The following is an 18874-nucleotide window of genomic DNA, read 5'->3' on the forward strand; positions in this document are numbered from 1 at the left end:
TACCTACCTAGCAACGACGCGCGCATAAACTTTGTTTCGCTTTTTATGACTTGATGGTTATGGATTTGGATGGATCGGATTGAATGGAATGAATGGAGTATGGGAGTGGGAGGCACTTTTTGATACCAGAAATGGATTTAGGGGGTGTTCTTTTTTTTTTTTGTGTTGTTTTTTGTCGGTTTGAATGGAATGGAGCCTTCCTCTCTTTTTTTGAAGTGAAATTTCCTTCTCGCTTCGAGGGAATGTGGAAATTGGGAAGGGAAGGGGAGGGAAGGCGAGGAGGGATATGGGACGTGGGGAATTAGTGAAGGGGTGGATGGAGAGATGGATGGATGGATGAGTAAACGGATGGATGCTTGGACGGATTGAATAGTAGGATTCTTCGGTTTCATGTCTATACATACTCCACACTTACTACCCACTACCTACTTTATACTCAAACACCAGATTCGTTAAAAGGGCAATTTTAAACTCTTTAAATGTATGTTTGTGTGTGTGTGTGTGTGTGTGTGTATCTTGAAGTGTGAATTGTCCATCACGAGTAGGATAAAAGACGATTATTTTGTCTATACTCATTTCCTACTAAAAAAATAAGCATACAAAAATACCACCCCCACCACCCCTATCCATCCCCCGTCCCCCAAACCCCAATCTCCACCTTGGAATCACTCAACGCCTCGACAAAAACCTCATCGAAGCCCAATCTCCCACCCAGCCTCTCCACCACTACCCAGATCCCGCCCATCCGATTCATCTCACTCGAAATATCAATATCCCTCGTGCGGATCCCCGCCGGCGCATCGCTGAATTCTCCCTCGTTAGACGACTCGAGAAGAATCTTATTAGGGCCCTGACCCCTCTCAATACTAACTCTCAGACTCGGTCTCGATTTCGTCGGCGGCGGTCGATTTTCCATACTCGTTTTTGCGACGAATCTCAGACGGGTGAGACGGGCGACGGTGATGGGCGCGAGCATTCTATCGATTCCATTTTGGAAGACGAGCGTGGGGAGTTTGGCCACGAGTCTGCCTGCCGTTTCGGCGAGGACGGGTCGGATTTCGCATCTGCTCGAGGATTTGACGCGCAGGGTGAAGTTTCCAATTTCGCCTGCTTGGAAGGTGGAGCAGACGATGGTGTATTTGCCCGCGGCTACGTTGTGTAGCTCTGCCAATGCACAGCCGCGGCGGTAGTCGCCTGAGCCGCCGACTATGTCGCGGGAATTGATAACGGTGACGCGTTGTCCCGAGGCCCAGATCATGGTTACGTGGACGGCGATGTCTTCTTTGTCTGCTTCGAGGACGAGCATTATATCGGTAGGTTCTGTGATTGCGATGCTGAACTGAGGGTTTGAGGGGTAGGATGGAGAGCTGGCGTTGCCACCCGCTGTGCGGGTTGTCCAGGAGCCGGGATGAGAGGTGCTGAAAGTGTGACTGTCGGGGGCGGAACAAATGGTGAGGGGAGAGCGAGAGAAGAAGGAGAACGAGAAGGAGTATTTGGGGAGAGGGAGATTTTGTTGCGCGGCTACGACTGTGTAGGAGGTGTTTGCAGGTAGCTCGAATCGCGCGAGAGTTTGGGGAGAGTCGACGTAGGCACCGCGGTGTAGAGCGCCATCGCTTAAGTAAACGCGATGACCGGAGGCGTCAAAGACGTACAGACTGATGAAGCCGAGGGACTTGGATGTGATGCTTTGTGTGCTTGAACCTTGAGCAATATCGTGTTCTTCTGTAGTGAAGTGTCGACTGAGCATTACCCAGACAGTCTCTCCTTTAACAGAATGAACGACATATTGAGGGTTTTGAGTAAATGTTCCGATGTTATTGACGTGTGGAATCGTCCAGGAGAGATGGTGATCTTGTCTATAACGAAAGAGTCCAGGGTTCCAATTGAGGTACAAGGACTCGAAATTCTGTATCACATCCTCAAATGCCATCCAAAAAGTCCCTGGTTTGGTGGAACTTCTCGCGGTGTCAGACGCTTCCAAGGATTCCCGAAGACCTTCCGTCCAAGTATTGTCTCCCGATGCCTCCTGAACTGGACTTCGTCTAGGCCCTTTCCAAGCCATACCATCGCACCAAGGATTTTTGACGAGTAATAGTCGTTGAGAGCCAGATTCTCTCATATCCAGAATAGCATAGTCATGCTCACCAACCAGACCCAAATCAGCTTCCTCTCTTCTGGTCAACTTACCAGTCCCCAATGTAATCATGGCGTCGCCGAACTCAAAAGATTTATAAATACGCTTCCACAGTAATTCAGACTGAATTTCGTCACTTTATCAATCAATTTGGTCAGAATAGCTTGATGCCCGGGAAAGGGTATACAATACCTCTGTAAGAATATTTGCTCAGGAATCCATCCAGTCATTATCCATAAGTCTGTGCCAGAGTTCGAGCCTGGAAAATCGTAGCCGCCTCGCACTTTTAGATATGCTTTCTCAATCAATGCAGGCCATAGCAACATAGGATTGTTTCTATCCACGACATGAAGATTGCGAGCTGAGCTTGAAGCTGGTAGCCGATCGTCTATTGTGACTTTCCTATAACAGCCATTGAATTGAAGACGGAGTATGTATTTCCCATTTTTAGATGATCTCGGCCTCTGCTTTTTTATATCATATGGGCGCAGAATAGTATCCAGTACCTATTAGAGAGAGTCAGTAAACTTAAAGTATGGTCAATATGACATTCCAAAATGTATATACCTTGCTATGACCTTTTCCAGCACGTGCTGTTCCCGCACAAAGACTGGCTACGACAGAACAATCTGTAGTTATATCCTGGACAAGATCAATATCTTTAGAGGCATTCATAAGAATATCGGTATTTTCCACATCTTCCAGCATTTGAGAAGGAACCTCATCCCTCTCGTGAGGTCTCTTCCAACCTGCAAATGTTTCAATTTGATCCTCAGAAAGCTTTAGCTCAGAAGAGTCTCTATTGGAGTCAGTAAGAGGTCCCAGTATGCTCATCGGTTCCATCTACATACGTATATAAGGATGCTTCAAATATCGTGTCATCAGGTTCAGAGGTCCACCGTGGGAAAATAAATCCGTGCAATCTTGATCCCTCGAGCAAGATAATTTCTTCATGTTTACTCAAGGTTCGTTCGGATACTGGAGCTTTCAGGAAGATTGAAGCGGGTTTTATAGGCCAAGTGGATGACTTCTTGATCTCTTCCGCTTTCAACATCAATGCCTTGCATTTTCGGTTGATCCTTGCCTTTTCGACATTTCCAAGTACTTGCTTCGAAACTTCAATATATAACTCAATAGCAGCAATAGAGACTTTTAAAGCTTCTTCCTTGGAGCTACATTTGTCAATGCTCAACTCCGTTTCCTAGCCCCAGTGTCAGAATGACTTGTTCCATCACTAGGATTAATGGGTATTGACGTACAAGAGCTTTGGCTTCCATAATGGCTACAACAACTCTTATAGAGAAACGTTTCTTCGGATACGAAGGTGAGCAGCATATGAATGAGAGGGTTCTCAAACGGTAGATATCAAGCCATATCCCTAAGCAAATACTCGTTTGTCTGGTGTATGGCTTTTCAGACTGCTGAGGGAGATGTTATTCACTGCGAAGCTGGAGGAAGAAGTGTAAGCAAAGTCGTAAGGGTGTTCACTGATCAACCTGTGCTTATGCTTTATGTGTAGTTAAACCAACGGCTTGGATTGTCGTCGTTTCCCATCCGTTTCATCAGTTGCAAGAGCTGAATATCCACGTGATACTCGAGATTCATCATAACCGTGGACAGTACGATAGAGTTCTTGGCATGGAGCAGTGGAAATTCTGTGGAATGATGGAATAAAATGCACGGTCCCATAGCGAATATCCGAGCCGAGGTTTAAGATCGTCACAAACTCCGACCCTCGCGCCGCGCATGATAGCAATACACAACGGCTAAACGTGAAGAAGGAAGGAATATGATTCAGGAATTCTTCAAACTTAATATCATATGTTAGATATTCATAACCTCCCATTTATTTATCTGTATTTGTGATACGTACTTGTGTCTTTTATAAATCATTAAACATTCAAATAAGATATAAAAAAGACCTTGCACTAAACTTATTCCTTTACCTAATAATACCCAGACTCAATATCCATTATTGCTTGTTTGTTTGCTGCTCCATGAAATTTTAAAATCCCATCGTTCTATATTCCTCCTACTCAAGAATATAAAGTCGGTTCAGGATATACTACAAATCCAACATGACAGGACAATCAAAAGAAGCTGTTATCCCGCCTTGGGGTTTGGCAGTTGCTGGAGCTACAGGAGCTGTAATTGCAAATGCTATGGTATATCCCCTGGATATGTAAGTTTTGATCCCCGTTTGCGTGCGCATTCGCAAGGCGGTATGTAATCGTTTGCTTATATTCTACGAATCTGTTGGTATTTTGTGGCTAATATCGTAATTCTACCAGAGTCAAAACTCGCCTGCAAGTTCAAGTCAAACGCAAGCCGACCGATGTAGCACCAACGGGTGATGATGCAGTCCACTATACGTCGACTTGGGATGCGATTTCTAAGATTGTAGCCGAGGATGGAGTTGCTGGACTCTACGCTGGTATCAATGGCGCCTTGATTGGTGTCGCCTCAACCAATTTTGCCTACTTCTACTGGTACTCTGTCGTTCGAACCTTATATCTCTCTTCTCAGAAAATCCCCACGCCTCCAAGCACTGCAATCGAATTGTCTTTAGGAGCCGTCGCGGGAGCTGTTGCCCAGGTCTTTACTATTCCTGTTGCAGTAGTTACCACTCGTCAACAAACACAAAAAAAGGGTGAAAGGAAAGGGATGGTAGATACAGCTCGGGATGTTATCCATAGCGAGGATGGTTGGACCGGCCTTTGGAGAGGTCTCAAGGCCAGCTTAGTACTCGTTGTTAACCCTGCCATTACATATGGCGCATATCAAAGATTGAGAGAGGTTGTTTTCCCAGGCAAGACAAACCTCAAACCATGGGAAGCATTTGGTAAGTTTGTGAATTCAATGGGACTTTCGGGATCTAATTGGAATGATAGTATTGGGAGCAATGTCCAAATCTCTTGCAACCATCGTAACCCAGCCTTTGATTGTTGCAAAGGTTGGACTTCAGTCAAGACCACCCCCTTCCAGAGAGGGTAAACCTTTTAAAAGTTTTATCGAAGTAATGCAATTCATCATTCATAATGAAGGATTGCTGGGCCTCTTCAAGGGAATTGGTCCACAAATCACCAAGGGACTCATTGTTCAAGGTCTCCTAATGATGACGAAAGAAAGGTAAAACTCGACCCATACAATTTAACCCAAATCAGATCTAATTAAGCTAATACTTTTGTAGAATGGAACTACTTTTTATTCTTCTCTTTAGATATCTTCGAAAGATTAGATCAGAGCAATTGCAAAAGGCCGCAGATCTTGCAGCGTCGAAAGCCAAGCAAGTTCTCCCAGTCATTGCTAAGTAATAAAGAAATTCGAGTATTGAGCGAGTAATAGTAAGAATGAGGGCATTGAGATTTCTTTCTGGTTTTGGGTAGTAGAGCATTGTAAGTTTTGCTAGGTTTAGCTGGAGTAGACGTGATAGAGCTTGTACTGTACATATATTTGATGGGAAAACAAATTGAATGACACATATGACATTCTTGACCATGGGCCGTGAAGATACAAATTCACATGATAACTCTTCAATCTAAAGTAAACGGAATGAATAGCTCAAGTTGCGTCTAGACTTCGATGTAAAAGGGCGGGTGGAATTCCAGCGGGGGAAGCTAGTCGGATTCACGTGATTAAATCGAAATTTAGGCGAGCAACCGCCGCACCAAGATCATTTTGGAGGAAAATTAATTCCCTCCTCTACGATACGAAATCGACCACCACAACAATCCAACAGACTGCTAATTAACAACAGTCGCAATGGCGAGTATGTTAAGATCCCAATATATGGCAGTCTCACAGTTCATTGTACTGATTTCGCCTCTTTTTAGAATCCAAGAACTCGTCCCAACACAACCAGTCGAAGAAGGCTCACCGTAACGGGTACGATCCCCTACATATTGTCGCGATCAATAACCGCAAATTCCGTCTACTTCAATTAATAACCGGTCTTGGATGAATGGGGGCTAATTTTACATCGACGCGCAGTATCAAGAAGCCAAAGACCTCCAGATACCCATCCCTCAAGGGTACCGACCCCAAGTTCAGAAGAAACCACAGACATGCTCTCCACGGCACAATGAAGGCTTTGGTTCGTCCTCCTTCCGATCATCAGTTTCCGTCGCATTCGAATACTGACTATTGTTACAGAAGGAGTTGAAGGAGGGCAAGCGTGAGACCGCATAAATTTGATAATATCTTATTTTATGGGACTTGGTTGTGGCAGTAGTTGCATTCCGATATTTTGCTCTACAGGGAAGTGGAAGCAAGCCGACGACATAAACCGGGATTAGACACTGGGGGCGATAGTTCTATCCATTGAATCAACACAAGCTACACCATTCGACGTACCTCAAATTTCAACTTGTGAGGATAAGTGAAAATTGGCCTTTTTTCCAATGACTCCCTCCCCCCTGCCCCATTCCTTTTCCACTCCAAATTCGTTTCCCCCATGAACATTCATCAACACAGGCATTTGTGTGTACAGCTTTTAGAGCCATTTCAATGCTCTCTAGCTGAAAGGATATTTTCTTTTCGTGCCAAGATCAAACACCAGATCCCTTCATTACCAAACACTTTTTCTCAATACTCTATGAGGCAATGGTGCATGACGAAGGGGTTACAAATCAAATCGTGGATATCAAATGTCAAGTCATAGTACTTAGGATGACTTCATTTATGAGACAACATTTATCAACATGTATTGGATACTTTTGGGACTTCGGGGGTTAACTAGCCACAGGCAGGTATTTTTGTTTGGCCCCAGTGATAGGACTTGACTTGATAAGCAATGTTATTCGATTCTTTTCTCTTCAATCACAACCCAGAATTGTTCCGGATAATGGCTATCCAGGAGGATGTATGAATTTTGAAGTGAATGTAGCTACAAGTGAATACACCTACCTAGCACCTACCTGTCTAGGTAATGAAGAAACCTCGAGATGGAGATGGCTTCATTTCTCACTATAACCTGGGACTTGATTTGAAAACCAATAATCTATGTTGGTGAATTTGAATGTGAAACAGAACTTTTTTCTTTATTCATCAACGGCGATCTGGCATTGGCTCTGCTTTTTCCAACATTGACCCGACCTCCTTCCGCGGTGAATCCCTTTTTACGTATCTAGCATAATAATAAATGTACAATTGTACTTCCCTCGGGGATTTTCCTACCTAGTACTTTTTGATGAGCTTATTGCTCCGCATCTACTCAATCCGAAACATTACTTTTTGCCCCCTCCTCTTCAAGAAGAACAAAATAAAACGTTGGACACAAGCATATCTATCCATTTTATCTATTATACGAGTAGATACCTGGTACCTACCAAGTATCTACATCTAGAGAATAATTCCTGAATTCAAATCCAACTCATCCGGTCAACTCAAGTCAAACTCGACTCGACTCGAATGAACTCAACTCTGTACTCATAACCTACTCTGTTACTGTATCAAAAGTACAATATCAACCAGCAACGGTCGATTCGGTACTATTTGGGTATTTGGTAATCTGGAAATCGGAACCAGGAACCCTTTTGGGATCTCGAGTTATCCATCTTCTCGTCTTTCATCCATTCTCTCAGCCTGATTTCGGGGCTTCTTACAAGTTACAACCCAAAAAGTACCTGAACCCTGAGAAATCCTTCTCTATTGGTTCACTACCACCCACTTCCAATCCACCATAAACTTACTTAACAAAATACACGAACCTATCCTGTACTTCGATTTGGTTCCTCAGCAGGTCCTGCAGGTAGCAATCAAGCGCATCGGTATTTACATTGGAGCACATCTTTCTAATTTTGGGGTCGAGGCTTTTGACTGGGAACGAACTTGCAATCTTCCTCGCATTGACATTCGTCGGCTGTGTTTCATATTTTCCCCCATTTCCCCCCAAAGCGAATCTCCAATCTTTTTTATTACAGCATCTCGTTTTGAAGCTACATTTTGAACAGTTATGCTCAATATGTCGGCCGGACACATCATAGGCAATCGCAACAGCACTCCTGTCGAGTCTACAAATACTTCATCACTCCGACCTCCATCTTCACGCGCTGTCGGCTCAGGTCATCACCTTCGAGCTTCTGCAGACATGGCTGGATATTCAGGTTCACCATCTGCTAGCCGTGGCCAAGCTCGTCCTTCATCCGATTTTTATGGCACTCAACAAATGCAAGGTCAGGGTGTCCCTGAGAATGATACTGACTTGGAAGCTCAGCAATGGATCGCCGACATTGATCAATATGAGAATACTTTGGAAGAAATGGCAGCTGCAACTTTGGATCAAGACTTTAAAGATGAGTTGAGTGCAATAGAACAATGGTTCCGGGTTCTGAGTGAGGCCGAACGAACCGCTGCTTTGTATGCTCTACTTCAACAAACAACCCAAGTACAGATTCGCTTTTTCATACAAGTTTTACAGCAGATGGGCAAAAACCATCCAATGTCTGGTGTGTTGTCACCCGCAAACTTTGATAAAGGTTAGTTTCAAAACATCTCGGCTTCACACTTTTCTTGAGGTCTAGCTAACATTTGTCTACTCCAGATCCCATGTCAACTCGACTAAACGATGCAATGGGCAAGCTTGGTGGTGATGGCTCAAGAAATTCTATTGGCCGTCCTCCCGCCACTCCATCTACAAAGAGACACTCTGTCCTAGATCCATCCATGATAAACAACATGTTTCCAGATGCTGCAGCAGCCATTGCCAGCAAAAAGGCTGAATATACTCAGAACTGGGGCAATCCTCCTACCTCAAACAGAAATAGTGCAGCCTACGACAACCGTGCCTCTCTCACCGCACCTGTCATCGCTGGTCTTGGAGACTCGACGGACAATAGCGCACCTCCCGCCTCACCATGGGGATCTCGCAGTAATGACCAGGCAAACAGGCCCAAGTCATCTTCGGGACAACCACCCATGGGCCAGTTTATGCAACCGCCACCATCAGCTGGTGGCTTGCGCTCTCCCAGACCCACTCAAATTCAAGGCTCATCTAATCTCCAAAATACTGTAATCAACGCTCCTGACAATTCTGGCTCTGATATGCCCCTACTTTCGCCATATAATGCAGGGAATGGAAACTGGGCCTCGATGGTCAACACACCAATGGTCCCCAATTTCAATGCGTCGAACAGCAACACTGATATGGTCGCAAACGCTACGGCTATGAAATTAGCGGCTCTTTCTACAGTCAACAATCGATTTGCCTTGGATGATGTGCGAAAGTACCGCCGTGCTAGATCAAACGATGGTGGACAGGTTCCACCTTCCCCCGGTCTTCCCAACAATATGCCAAACGCTAACGTTGTCATGATTAATGAACACGGACAAATAATGAGTCGAGACCAGGTCCTAGGGCTTCAAGCTCAGCAGCAGCATTCTTTCGGCGGCAGGCAGTCTAGGCCAAGCTCCCCAGGTTTGGCCATGCAAGGCGGATTTGGCCAAGTCAATTTCGCATCTCCACAGAATAACGGCTTCTTGGCCGCATACGATGGAGCCTCACCTCTACTCAACAATGGCATGAGTGGCTTGAGTCTTAACGCATTTGGTATGGGACAGCATGAGGGGTATCTCTCTGATCATAGTGAAATGGCGCGGGGTAGATCGCCACGTGGAAGAAGGGGTAGCTCAAAGCCCCCTGAGGATCCTACCGATCCTAGCCTTCTTCAGGATATTCCCAGCTGGCTGAGAAGTTTGAGATTACATAAGTACACCGATCAGCTTAAGGATATGAATTGGACCGAGCTTGTGGAACTAGATGACGAAGCATTGGAGAAGAGGGGTGTCAACGCGCTTGGAGCGAGAAGAAAGATGCTCAAAGTGTTCGAGCAAGTAAAAGGTAAGAATCTTGCAACAACCTCAGAGTGAAGCTAACAATATTTTTAGCTGCGAAAGCGGAGGGTAAGCTCTCATAATTTGATTTCATTATTTTCTACTGTTTTCACGCGAGCTTTTCGGTTTGAGTTCCAAATTGTATTTGAATACGAGACTATGGAAACAGCGGGTTGGGCAATCATACGGTTCAAGAATGTGGATATGAATGATGTTGGATTTTTTTTTCACAAGCTCCACAAACAGACAGCTTGGATGAATCTTGAAATACACAATTCAAATTCGTATCTTGAATCACTCCAAATAGTTATAATCATGTAATGCGAACACTCGTCTATCTATGTATCTTTCTTTGTACCATTTAGTCTGCACATATATTTCATTCTATAGAAGGCACTCATCCTCTGGCTCAAATCTCTAGATCTATATACCATACCTCCTTTGTAGATGCTTCTATTTCAACCACCCTAGCACGTGATACAATTCATATCACGAATTAACAAACACAGGAAGATAACTCCAAATCTATAATGATATAGCTCTCTACGGAGTAAATAAAAACTAGAAGACTATTAGATGCGAAAAATACGAAATACGAGAATACCAAGTCCCCCCCCCCTCATTCGCATTCTTGCGCTGGTCAGATTTTTTACGTGGAGTTAAGAGGCCGCTAAAAATTTAAGTTTACCATACATAACCCCTGAATCCCCATTCCCCCCCAAAATGGCTTGTAACTCTGATAAGCTGGACGGATCGCGCGAAGCCTAGAACTCTTTAAATCGCTGGGCAGTCACATACCCGTACACAAATTCATGATGCGACTTTATTTACTTCTTTCTCTGATTCAAACTCAATTTACTTATGCTCATGTGTTCAGTATGACTTAATAAAGGTTGAAGAAGCAAATTCTTTCGTTGCATTTTTCGACACATTATTGAGACAGTGTTTCGATACCCATATCAACCGATACATTCATAATGGCTAATCATGATACTTTCGCGGCCGGTGGCGATAATCATGCGAGTACCAATACCAATGCCAATGCCAATGCCAATACAGCTTCGCCTTCAGCGAATTACCTACGCCAAGATGAACAATCTAGTATTGAACCAAGTGTCTTACCATTCCCCCTTCTAGATGGATCTTCCCCCCCAAATCCATCGTCTACCTCCAAAGTCGAAGAACAAGGAATCACTCGAAGTAGAGGAGCATCAAGTACATTGGGTAGTATTCGGCGAGTTTCCAGAGTATTTGAGGAATCGAACCCACCGACGGGGTTTTGTATTGCATCGGGACAAATCGCATCGCAGGTACCTTCGATAACCGATATCAGAAGAGGAAGTTTTGGAGTCGAGGGTTGGTCGAGCGAGGGACAGGTTCGAGAAATACAGAGACGGACAAGCTCTTCTCGAAGCACCATTTCACAATTGGGAGATCAGGATAAGAGTAGGAGAAAGGATTCGACCGGTATGAATACTTCCGATCATATCCCATCGGGTACGGAAACCAAACATGATGTTCTTCCCGAAGCACCAGAGGAAGAGGAACGTACACAAGCGCATTCAGATGATCTGAGAACTACTTCTACCACCACGAATTCAGACGTCAAGAAGAAAGTGCTTGTTAAACCGAATTCCAGTGTTCGGATTAGCAGCGATACAAATCGCGCGTCTCACAATGCGAAGATAGACGATGAATACAGAACGACTCCTTTTGATAATGGATATCAATTTCCGCCCAAACACTCATGGCAAGTTTCCACGGCCATATTTTTCAAAGCCTTTTGGAAATTCTTCATTACTCCTGTGGGATTTCTCGTTACGGTGTACGGTTTGAATGTGGTTGCGTGGGGTGGTATGCTCTTTTTACTACTCTGCAATGCTTCGCCCGCCATGTGCAAACCAACCTGCAACGATATCAATTCTCCTCGACGCGTCTGGATCGAAATCGATTCGCAAATTCTCAATGCCCTTTTCTGCGTAACGGGATTTGGAACGATTCCCTGGCGCTTCCGCGATCTCTATTATCTCCTCCAATACCGAATTGGAAAGAATGAACTGGGACTGAGAAGACTGGCTGGGATCAATAGATCTTGGTTTCGTCTCGCGGGTTCGCAGTCTTTGTCCCCGGAAATAGATCCTTCTCACCTCGACGCCCAGGATTCCGATACTCCCCTCCCTCAGTCAAGCCTCGCATATCCCCTCTCAAAATCGCCGGATGCACCACTGACAGGTGTTCGAGCCCCCGCTACCGCTATGTGGAAACTCGACTTTGTGGTCTGGACCATGGTGTGGAACACCTTTCTCCAAGCCGTCCTTTCGGGATTCATGTGGGGACTTAATCGGTATGATCGTCCGTCGTGGAGTACGGGACTTTTTGTGGCGCTTGCTTGTATGGTTGCTGCGGCGGGTGGGATTATGTCGTTTGTGGAGGCGAAAAAAGTCAAGGCGATTGAGGGCGTGCCGGTGAGTGAGGAGGATAGAGAGAGATTGAGGATGGATAGGGAATTGGGGGTGTTGCATTATAATAATATTAAAGATGAGGGACCGAAGGAAAAAGAGAAAGAAGGGAAGGGGAAGAGAACAAAAGGAGAAAAAAGCAGAGCCGAGGAGGCGAGGATGCAGCAGAGTATTGAAGAGGGTGTTGCGCAGGTTGTCAGGTAGCGAGGGCGTTTGTGGATTATTTGGGGGTTTGGTTTTGAGGTTCCGATAATGGGATAGCTAGGGTTTGCGGTGCCTGTATACACCTACATTTATTTATACATACTTACTCATGATATACATACACGCATACACATGAAGCGATGGGTTTGGGAATGAAAATTGAGAAGGATAGTGTTTAGTGTTTATAAGCGTTTGGGTGGGTAGCATGGGTACATGCATGATTTTTAAATATCTATACGCAATAGGATGGATATGATATTCTCATCAGAAAATTGAATAGTTTCTGAACTTTTAAGTTTTTGCATGATGGCGATGGTGATGCGGTGGGAGGAGAGATGTGTGTTTGTTTGTTTATCAATGATTTGGAACACAATAACGAAGTTACTGTTTGAAATGTAGAAAATATTGAGTGAAAAATGATCCAGCCAGGTTTCCTGGCAACAAATTCCATTTCATTGACGTTATGCTATGTTATGTTATGCTATGTTATGCTATAGCCTTTTTGACTAGTATGCTCCGCTCACAAATCATCATATGTGCATTGCTAAGTTCCATCCGCGTAAAAAGTCCCAGTAATGCTAGGTCGATGATATCCGACCAACCTCGAAGTTCCAATTCAACCTGATGCGCATCTTCTCTCGAAATCTCTATCGCCAGTAACATCCCTCAACCAGACATCTCTAAATCCCCATCTCCACCACCTTTCTTCTGTTCCTCTGCTCTCGCCTTTGTCTTATTTTTCGCTTGTTCCACCCATTCCTCATATGCCTTAGGCCCCTCTTTCAATTTATCTCCTATTACTCCCTTCAATACTTCCCCTGCAAATCCTACAAAATTATGTCTTCGTAAAGCATTCTCGAATTGCCACTCATTCCTCTTCTGTTCCTCCCTCATCAACAACTCCACGTCACCCACTTCCCTCGCCCTAACCCTCAAATCCTTCACCATCGCCAATAAATTAAATCGTATCTCCGTCGCTGGATATCGTTCTATTCTCCTCTGTAAAACTGGTATAACCTTCTCTGGAAACTCTTCAACAGTCGATGCTCCATGAGATATAGGTGCAGGTTGCAGACCATCTAATTCATAGAGGATACCATTTATAGATGTATAAGCAATGAAATGATAAACATCTCCATCCTCATCTCTCGAGGATCGTTGCGTCTCATCAACAAACGGACTTGACCTAGCGAAACTGTTATGAACATCTCTAATCAAATCGCTATTACTGAGCGCATCTCCTCTAAATTCCGCCGGGAATCCTGCTGTGAAGTCTTTGAATTCTCGAAGGGGGGTGCCAACATCTATTTCTCCATCTTTATTCAGGAGGACCGAGAGGAGTGCTTGGGTACCACAAGCATTTTGTATAGTCTGTGCCGCGAAAAAGAGATTTTCCGCAGCGGGATAATCGTAGGAACCATCTTTGGGTGTGCCATCTTTATTGGGGGCTTCTCCGATGGGATATTTGAAGAGGAATATGACGCCATAAATGGGAGAGAGTTGACGGAGATAATCAGAATCGAGCGCGATCAGTTCTTCGAATTGTACATCTTTGACACCGAGATTATCGAGAAGAAATGTGAAGACTCCCTATAAGAGGAAGATGTCAATTGTCTGTTTGCTCTAGATCAGGAATTGTGTTGTAGGCTTCTTACTGCGTCAGATTCGACTGAAGTGGGAATGTTAGTATTGTTGGTATTTCCTTTTAAATTTTGGTGACATATAGAGTGCAATACTTACTAGTAGACCAACCACCACTCATATTTGCTATAGTTTAATGTACAAGACGTGTGGTGAGAAGGAAGTAATTTTGAATTACAACTTTACAAACATTTGAAGCTCAAGCTTCCGAAACTAGGTAAGCTCCAGGTGCGACGAATTACGTCTTGCGCTAGTATTGACGCTAAACCCCTCTACACGTGATTGCCCCCTGTTGCCCCCGGTGAGGTGCCAAGTGAGACGAAAATTGTGTTGGTGAAATGAAAAGTAGGGAGTAGATGCACGTCATACTTAACGTCGATGCGTTTCTGTAGATCTCTGAATTTATACATAATTGTGGAGAGGAATATATGGGTATATTGAGATCTCGACCTAATAACTTACTTTTTCTTGGAAGCTGACTGCATGCCTAGTAGGTAGGTAGTTTTCGAGGAACGGGAGAGATATCAGACAGGTCACACATCATTGAGCAGATCACTTGGAGATTTCCATAACACCAGTGGTTTGTTAATTTAATTGATTGATTGATTTCCTGGCAGGTTAATCTGATAGATTATCTAGACACATTATCATTGCAACCCCAGACGTTTGCAAATCTAATCCTGTTCGCACTACACACAAGATAGCTACTATTCTTAACTGTAACGCCAACTGATTTTTATAGCCATTTATGGCTATTCATTGAGCCCAAAAGCTCAGCCCAATCAATAATTCCTCCAATTCTCAAACCCAACCCAAAAACGCCGCCCAATGCAAGATGCTGTATTGGTATATAAAGGATCGTGGGTGCTGGTATTCGTACAAGAATGCATAGCGAAAGAAAATCGTAAACTTCGTGAATCATTGGTCGGATATAAAGGAGAGTCGTTAGGATGATGTAGATATTAAAAGCAATAATTAAGGAGATCCATAAAGTATAATCTCGTAAAAACTCGACGGTGCGCGCGTATTCGCATATTCAAAAAGAGGAATTCGGGGATAATTTGGTATTAAAGCTCGCGGTTTTTTCCCTTGGGATCCACCGGAGTGTTGTCGTATTGAGAGTGAGGTAAATGTTGAGTATGATAGGTATAAGGTTGAAATTGAGGTAAATGCTGCATGTGTTGCTGCATATGGTCGGAATGTTCAGCTTTGATCTGGTCCGCAGAAGACCTGGGCTCGAATTGAAAAGATGATGTTGTGGTCCTGGTCGTAAATGTTAAATCGCCTTCGTTCGAGGTTTATATCCACACGGTCGGAAGCACAAACCCGCCGAAATTGGAGCCGGAGCCCTGTCCCTCATAAAGAGCAAAATCTTCCCCATGCTCGCTGTAGACCGTTGAACCCTCCCCAAAATTCGAAGATGCCGGACTATGGTACCCGCCATACCCACTTGGCGATGGGATTCCCAAGTAATGATGATTGGCGTATGGATCGAGAGTTAATGGCGGAATGGCCGCAGAAGAAATCGGATCTGGCGGCATGGTCATGATATGCTCTTGGCTGTAGGTGAAAGCTGGATTTCCGTAAGGAGAGATAGTGTTAAAATTGTCCTCCATACCGTAACTATGATGTGAAAATGTCGGGAAAGAAGCTGTACGTTCTGGCTGAACCCAACCCATACGACTTCTAAACATTGAAACCATATCTATGGGGTATTCCATAAGATGAAGAGGTGTTTGCATATTGGAATCAGAAGTTTGCGAAACGTTGATGGAGAACAGTCGGCGAGCGATCTCTTCGATGGGTCCCAGAGAAAGACTGCCAAAATATGCTGCTCCGACCTCAGGGAATAGAGGTTCCACGACCAAAGCAATGGTATAGTAATGAGCGAGGATGACTAGCGCTGAGGGTGATCCGCGTGTTTGTTGCAGGAACATAACCGGTAGCCAGAATAACCAAGCTCGAAGTGGGTTGAGCATCTCGAATCGCTGAGCGGCGGTATGGGATGGAGATACCTTTCGGACACCTCGGACAAAACTCATGAGTTGTTGAATAGCCTTGGTGTCTTCGCCGTGATTCTTCAAATGGACTTCAACCTTTTGAAGTTGAGCATAGGCGCGTTGCAATGCCTCCAAATCTTGCTTGCGTGGTTGACTGAGTTTCTTCTGGCCGGGCGCTGGAGATGGTGGTGCGGTTGGGAACGTGCTTTGCTCTGCAATAAAATCACCGAATTGAGATTCCATTTTCCAGGGTTGCATAGCGTCGATGACCTAATAGATGTTAGTTAAAACTGAAATATGGTACCCAATATTAATTATATTCCATACTGATGAAGTTCCATGCATGAGCTGGGTCCAGCCACGCCTAAGTTTGTGTTAGCTTTATATTCTTTGGATAATCACTTTGTTGGTAACTTACCATTCCGTTGCTTGCCAAGAAAGGAGAAGTGAAGCTCCCAAGACTGCATCTGAATTTTGACGAGAAAACTCTCCAATAGCTTCGTGCAAGCCTTTGAGAGCAATGCCACGATGAATGTATGCCATATTTGCCGTCAGAGGGCAGTCTGTCAACCAAGCTAGATGAGTTGCAGACAAGGCAAGTAAAGCGTGCATGACGAAAGGATAGCTCGAACCAATCTTAAGTAAGCTAAAAGCTTGATTAGCATGCCAAAGATTTATTGTGAAAGTGGTTAATCTTACAGTGGGATCTGTCGAGTCCAAATAGTGAAATTTCCTGCGTCATGAATGCTGAGCTCGCTGGAAACGGAAGCCACATGATGAATGAGGCGAAGGTCTTCGAAGTTGAAATACTGAGGGTTGGGAGCTGGATAGATGTATAGATCAGGGAAGGGAAAGTTCCCAGTCTGTTGCCAACGCTCAATGTCTGCTTCAATTTCCGGGGTCCATAGTAAGTCTGCTTTCTCGGGAGTGGCAGCTCGTTCCTCCTGTACTGGCATATCCATATATGGACAACGACAGTTATGTTTCGTACAGTTTCGACTAAATTGTTATTAGTATTGAAGCATCTTGAAATCACCAGATGATTTGTTTTCCATCGACATACCATTGAGGAAAGTTCTCGTCGCAACGGATGTGTCTACGTTTACAGGTTTCACAACCCTTTCGAGATTTGGTATGACTATTTCAAGTTCAGCTATGTTCACAAAGGTATTGTTAGAAGTGTTTATCTTACCTCCTACGAGGGGGTCCACCTCCAGGTCCGGCCATTTTGAATAAGGCTTGGGGGAAAAAAGAAGTTGGAAAAAAAAAGTGAGTAAATAATTGACGACGAAGGCTTGAACGAGTGAAAGCCAACGTCGAAACGGGTTTGAAAAGGTAAGGTCAATAGGATATATAGAAAGCTAGAAAGTTTATATGTTGCGTAAGAGAGGCAACAGAGGGGGAGGTACTAGAGATCTAAAAGGTCTCCGAGGCTGCCGGATATATGTAAGCTTCACCGTCTTGCAAGCGAGTGTAATGGTAAGGCTGCAAGAACCAGCCGGGTTCAATATCTTCTTGATATCACAAAACAATCAGATCTAAAGGCGCAGCGGCTGAACGCAACGTAGCTGTACTTCGATGTCGAGGTGAGCTTGGACAGACTTGGAGCAGCAAGTAAGCATATAAGCTGGGTATGTCTTTAAGGATCCGGAAGATCAAGGGAGAATCCGGCCTGATATAATCGTCACACAAAAAGTAGTGATTGCGTAGCGATTGTGTGGGTTTAAGTTGTTCAACGAAGGTATGTTGTGAGTCAAGGCTGCGAAAGGAATTTCCTCCGAAGGCTTGCCTTTTAGGTTTTTGGGAGAATTAGGGCTGAGTGAGGACGACACAAAAGCGAACGGAAGGAGCCAACGAGGGCTTCCTAAGAGTGATACACACAAGCGAATGTGGTGGGAAGGAGGAGTTGCAGCGAACGTGAGGGCTGAAGTGTGTTTGTTTTCTGGATGATCCTGATGCGAAAGGGAAATATCAAAATCATGATTTGGCTGGCGATGCCAGCATTCTAATAGCAAAAGGCGTCCTTGCCGGGAGTGTGGCAGAATTGATGGAATAGGTATAGCTCTCAGCACAGCCAAGGTACCCGGGATGCGGAGCGCTTGAAAGCCTGCATGTGTAGGGCAGGGTAGTGTGGTACGGAGTGTCTAGGATGATGATGATTTGGATTTAGTATGGTCAGGATTGGATGGCATGGTGGAGATAGTAGGAAGGGCAAAGGTTAGTAGTGTATGATAAGTGTATGGAAATAAAAATCTTTTTTTGGATGAAATAGGCAAATTTAGGTCAGGTGGAATGGAATCAATTGATTAGTGAGTATTTTCCCGTAGTAGTCATCGAGAAACTTAAGAATTAACTACTGGTAGGAACTACAATAGTTCCAAGGGGCAGGCAGACATTAGCATCTTTAGTAGACCATTACTTAACAAACTGCATGGCAGATTCTACCATGCCGCTGTGGAATTCTCTGCTGTAGTCTACTACCTAGGCTGAGAGTGCACTATTTAATTATTCATCCATTCCACCGGCTCTCCACTATTCCATTCATTGCTCCAGTATCTATTTTCATAACGAGGGCAAACAAACAATCTTGGGTGCCACAAGGAGGA

The 18874-nt window shown here is 44.4% G+C and overlaps 7 protein-coding genes across 7 annotated transcripts; 4 read left to right on the forward strand and 3 right to left on the reverse strand.

Annotated features, from left to right (window-relative positions):
* Positions 1-622: 622 nt before the first annotated feature.
* Positions 623-3411, reverse strand: Bfra_005354 (putative cysteine protease protein; the record flags this gene model as incomplete). The annotated part of the gene is made up of 5 exons (XM_037335738.1): positions 623-2270; positions 2327-2640; positions 2702-2933; positions 2986-3335; positions 3394-3411. 5 exons carry the CDS (start codon positions 3409-3411, stop codon positions 623-625), a joined length of 2562 nt encoding a protein of 853 aa, XP_037192833.1.
* A 715-nt stretch (positions 3412-4126) lies between these two features.
* Bfra_005355 (putative peroxisomal carrier protein) lies at positions 4127-6322 on the forward strand (the record flags this gene model as incomplete). Its single annotated transcript, XM_037335739.1, has 8 exons — positions 4127-4316; positions 4426-4976; positions 5026-5263; positions 5325-5444; positions 5892-5903; positions 5968-6012; positions 6125-6227; positions 6287-6322. Exons 1-8 carry the CDS (start codon positions 4213-4215, stop codon positions 6320-6322), a joined length of 1209 nt encoding a protein of 402 aa, XP_037192834.1. The 5' UTR covers positions 4127-4212.
* A 212-nt stretch (positions 6323-6534) lies between these two features.
* On the forward strand, positions 6535-6794 carry Bfra_005356 (uncharacterized protein; the record flags this gene model as incomplete). The annotated part of the gene is made up of 2 exons (XM_037335740.1): positions 6535-6578; positions 6608-6794. The coding sequence occupies 2 exons, from the start codon at positions 6535-6537 to the stop codon at positions 6792-6794; spliced, it is 231 nt and encodes a 76-aa protein (XP_037192835.1).
* A 1293-nt stretch (positions 6795-8087) lies between these two features.
* On the forward strand, positions 8088-10047 carry Bfra_005357 (putative sam domain-containing protein; the record flags this gene model as incomplete). The annotated part of the gene is made up of 3 exons (XM_037335741.1): positions 8088-8610; positions 8676-9971; positions 10019-10047. 3 exons carry the CDS (start codon positions 8088-8090, stop codon positions 10045-10047), a joined length of 1848 nt encoding a protein of 615 aa, XP_037192836.1.
* Positions 10048-10941: 894 nt separating this feature from the next.
* Positions 10942-12627, forward strand: Bfra_005358 (putative alpha-l-rhamnosidase c protein; the record flags this gene model as incomplete). Its single annotated transcript, XM_037335742.1, has 1 exon — positions 10942-12627. The coding sequence occupies one exon, from the start codon at positions 10942-10944 to the stop codon at positions 12625-12627; it is 1686 nt and encodes a 561-aa protein (XP_037192837.1).
* Positions 12628-13293: 666 nt separating this feature from the next.
* Bfra_005359 (putative ubiquitin carboxyl-terminal hydrolase 2 protein) lies at positions 13294-14389 on the reverse strand (the record flags this gene model as incomplete). Its single annotated transcript, XM_037335743.1, has 3 exons — positions 13294-14217; positions 14283-14296; positions 14368-14389. The coding sequence occupies 3 exons, from the start codon at positions 14387-14389 to the stop codon at positions 13294-13296; spliced, it is 960 nt and encodes a 319-aa protein (XP_037192838.1).
* Positions 14390-15335: 946 nt separating this feature from the next.
* On the reverse strand, positions 15336-17495 carry Bfra_005360 (putative transcription factor cys6 protein; the record flags this gene model as incomplete). Its single annotated transcript, XM_037335744.1, has 7 exons — positions 15336-15531; positions 15595-16538; positions 16596-16632; positions 16687-16914; positions 16968-17267; positions 17332-17406; positions 17461-17495. 7 exons carry the CDS (start codon positions 17493-17495, stop codon positions 15336-15338), a joined length of 1815 nt encoding a protein of 604 aa, XP_037192839.1.
* Positions 17496-18874: the final 1379 nt, after the last annotated feature.

This window comes from Botrytis fragariae (genome assembly GCF_013461495.1).
Source record: "Botrytis fragariae strain BVB16 chromosome Unknown tig00000054, whole genome shotgun sequence".
Lineage (NCBI taxonomy): Eukaryota > Fungi > Ascomycota > Leotiomycetes > Helotiales > Sclerotiniaceae > Botrytis > Botrytis fragariae.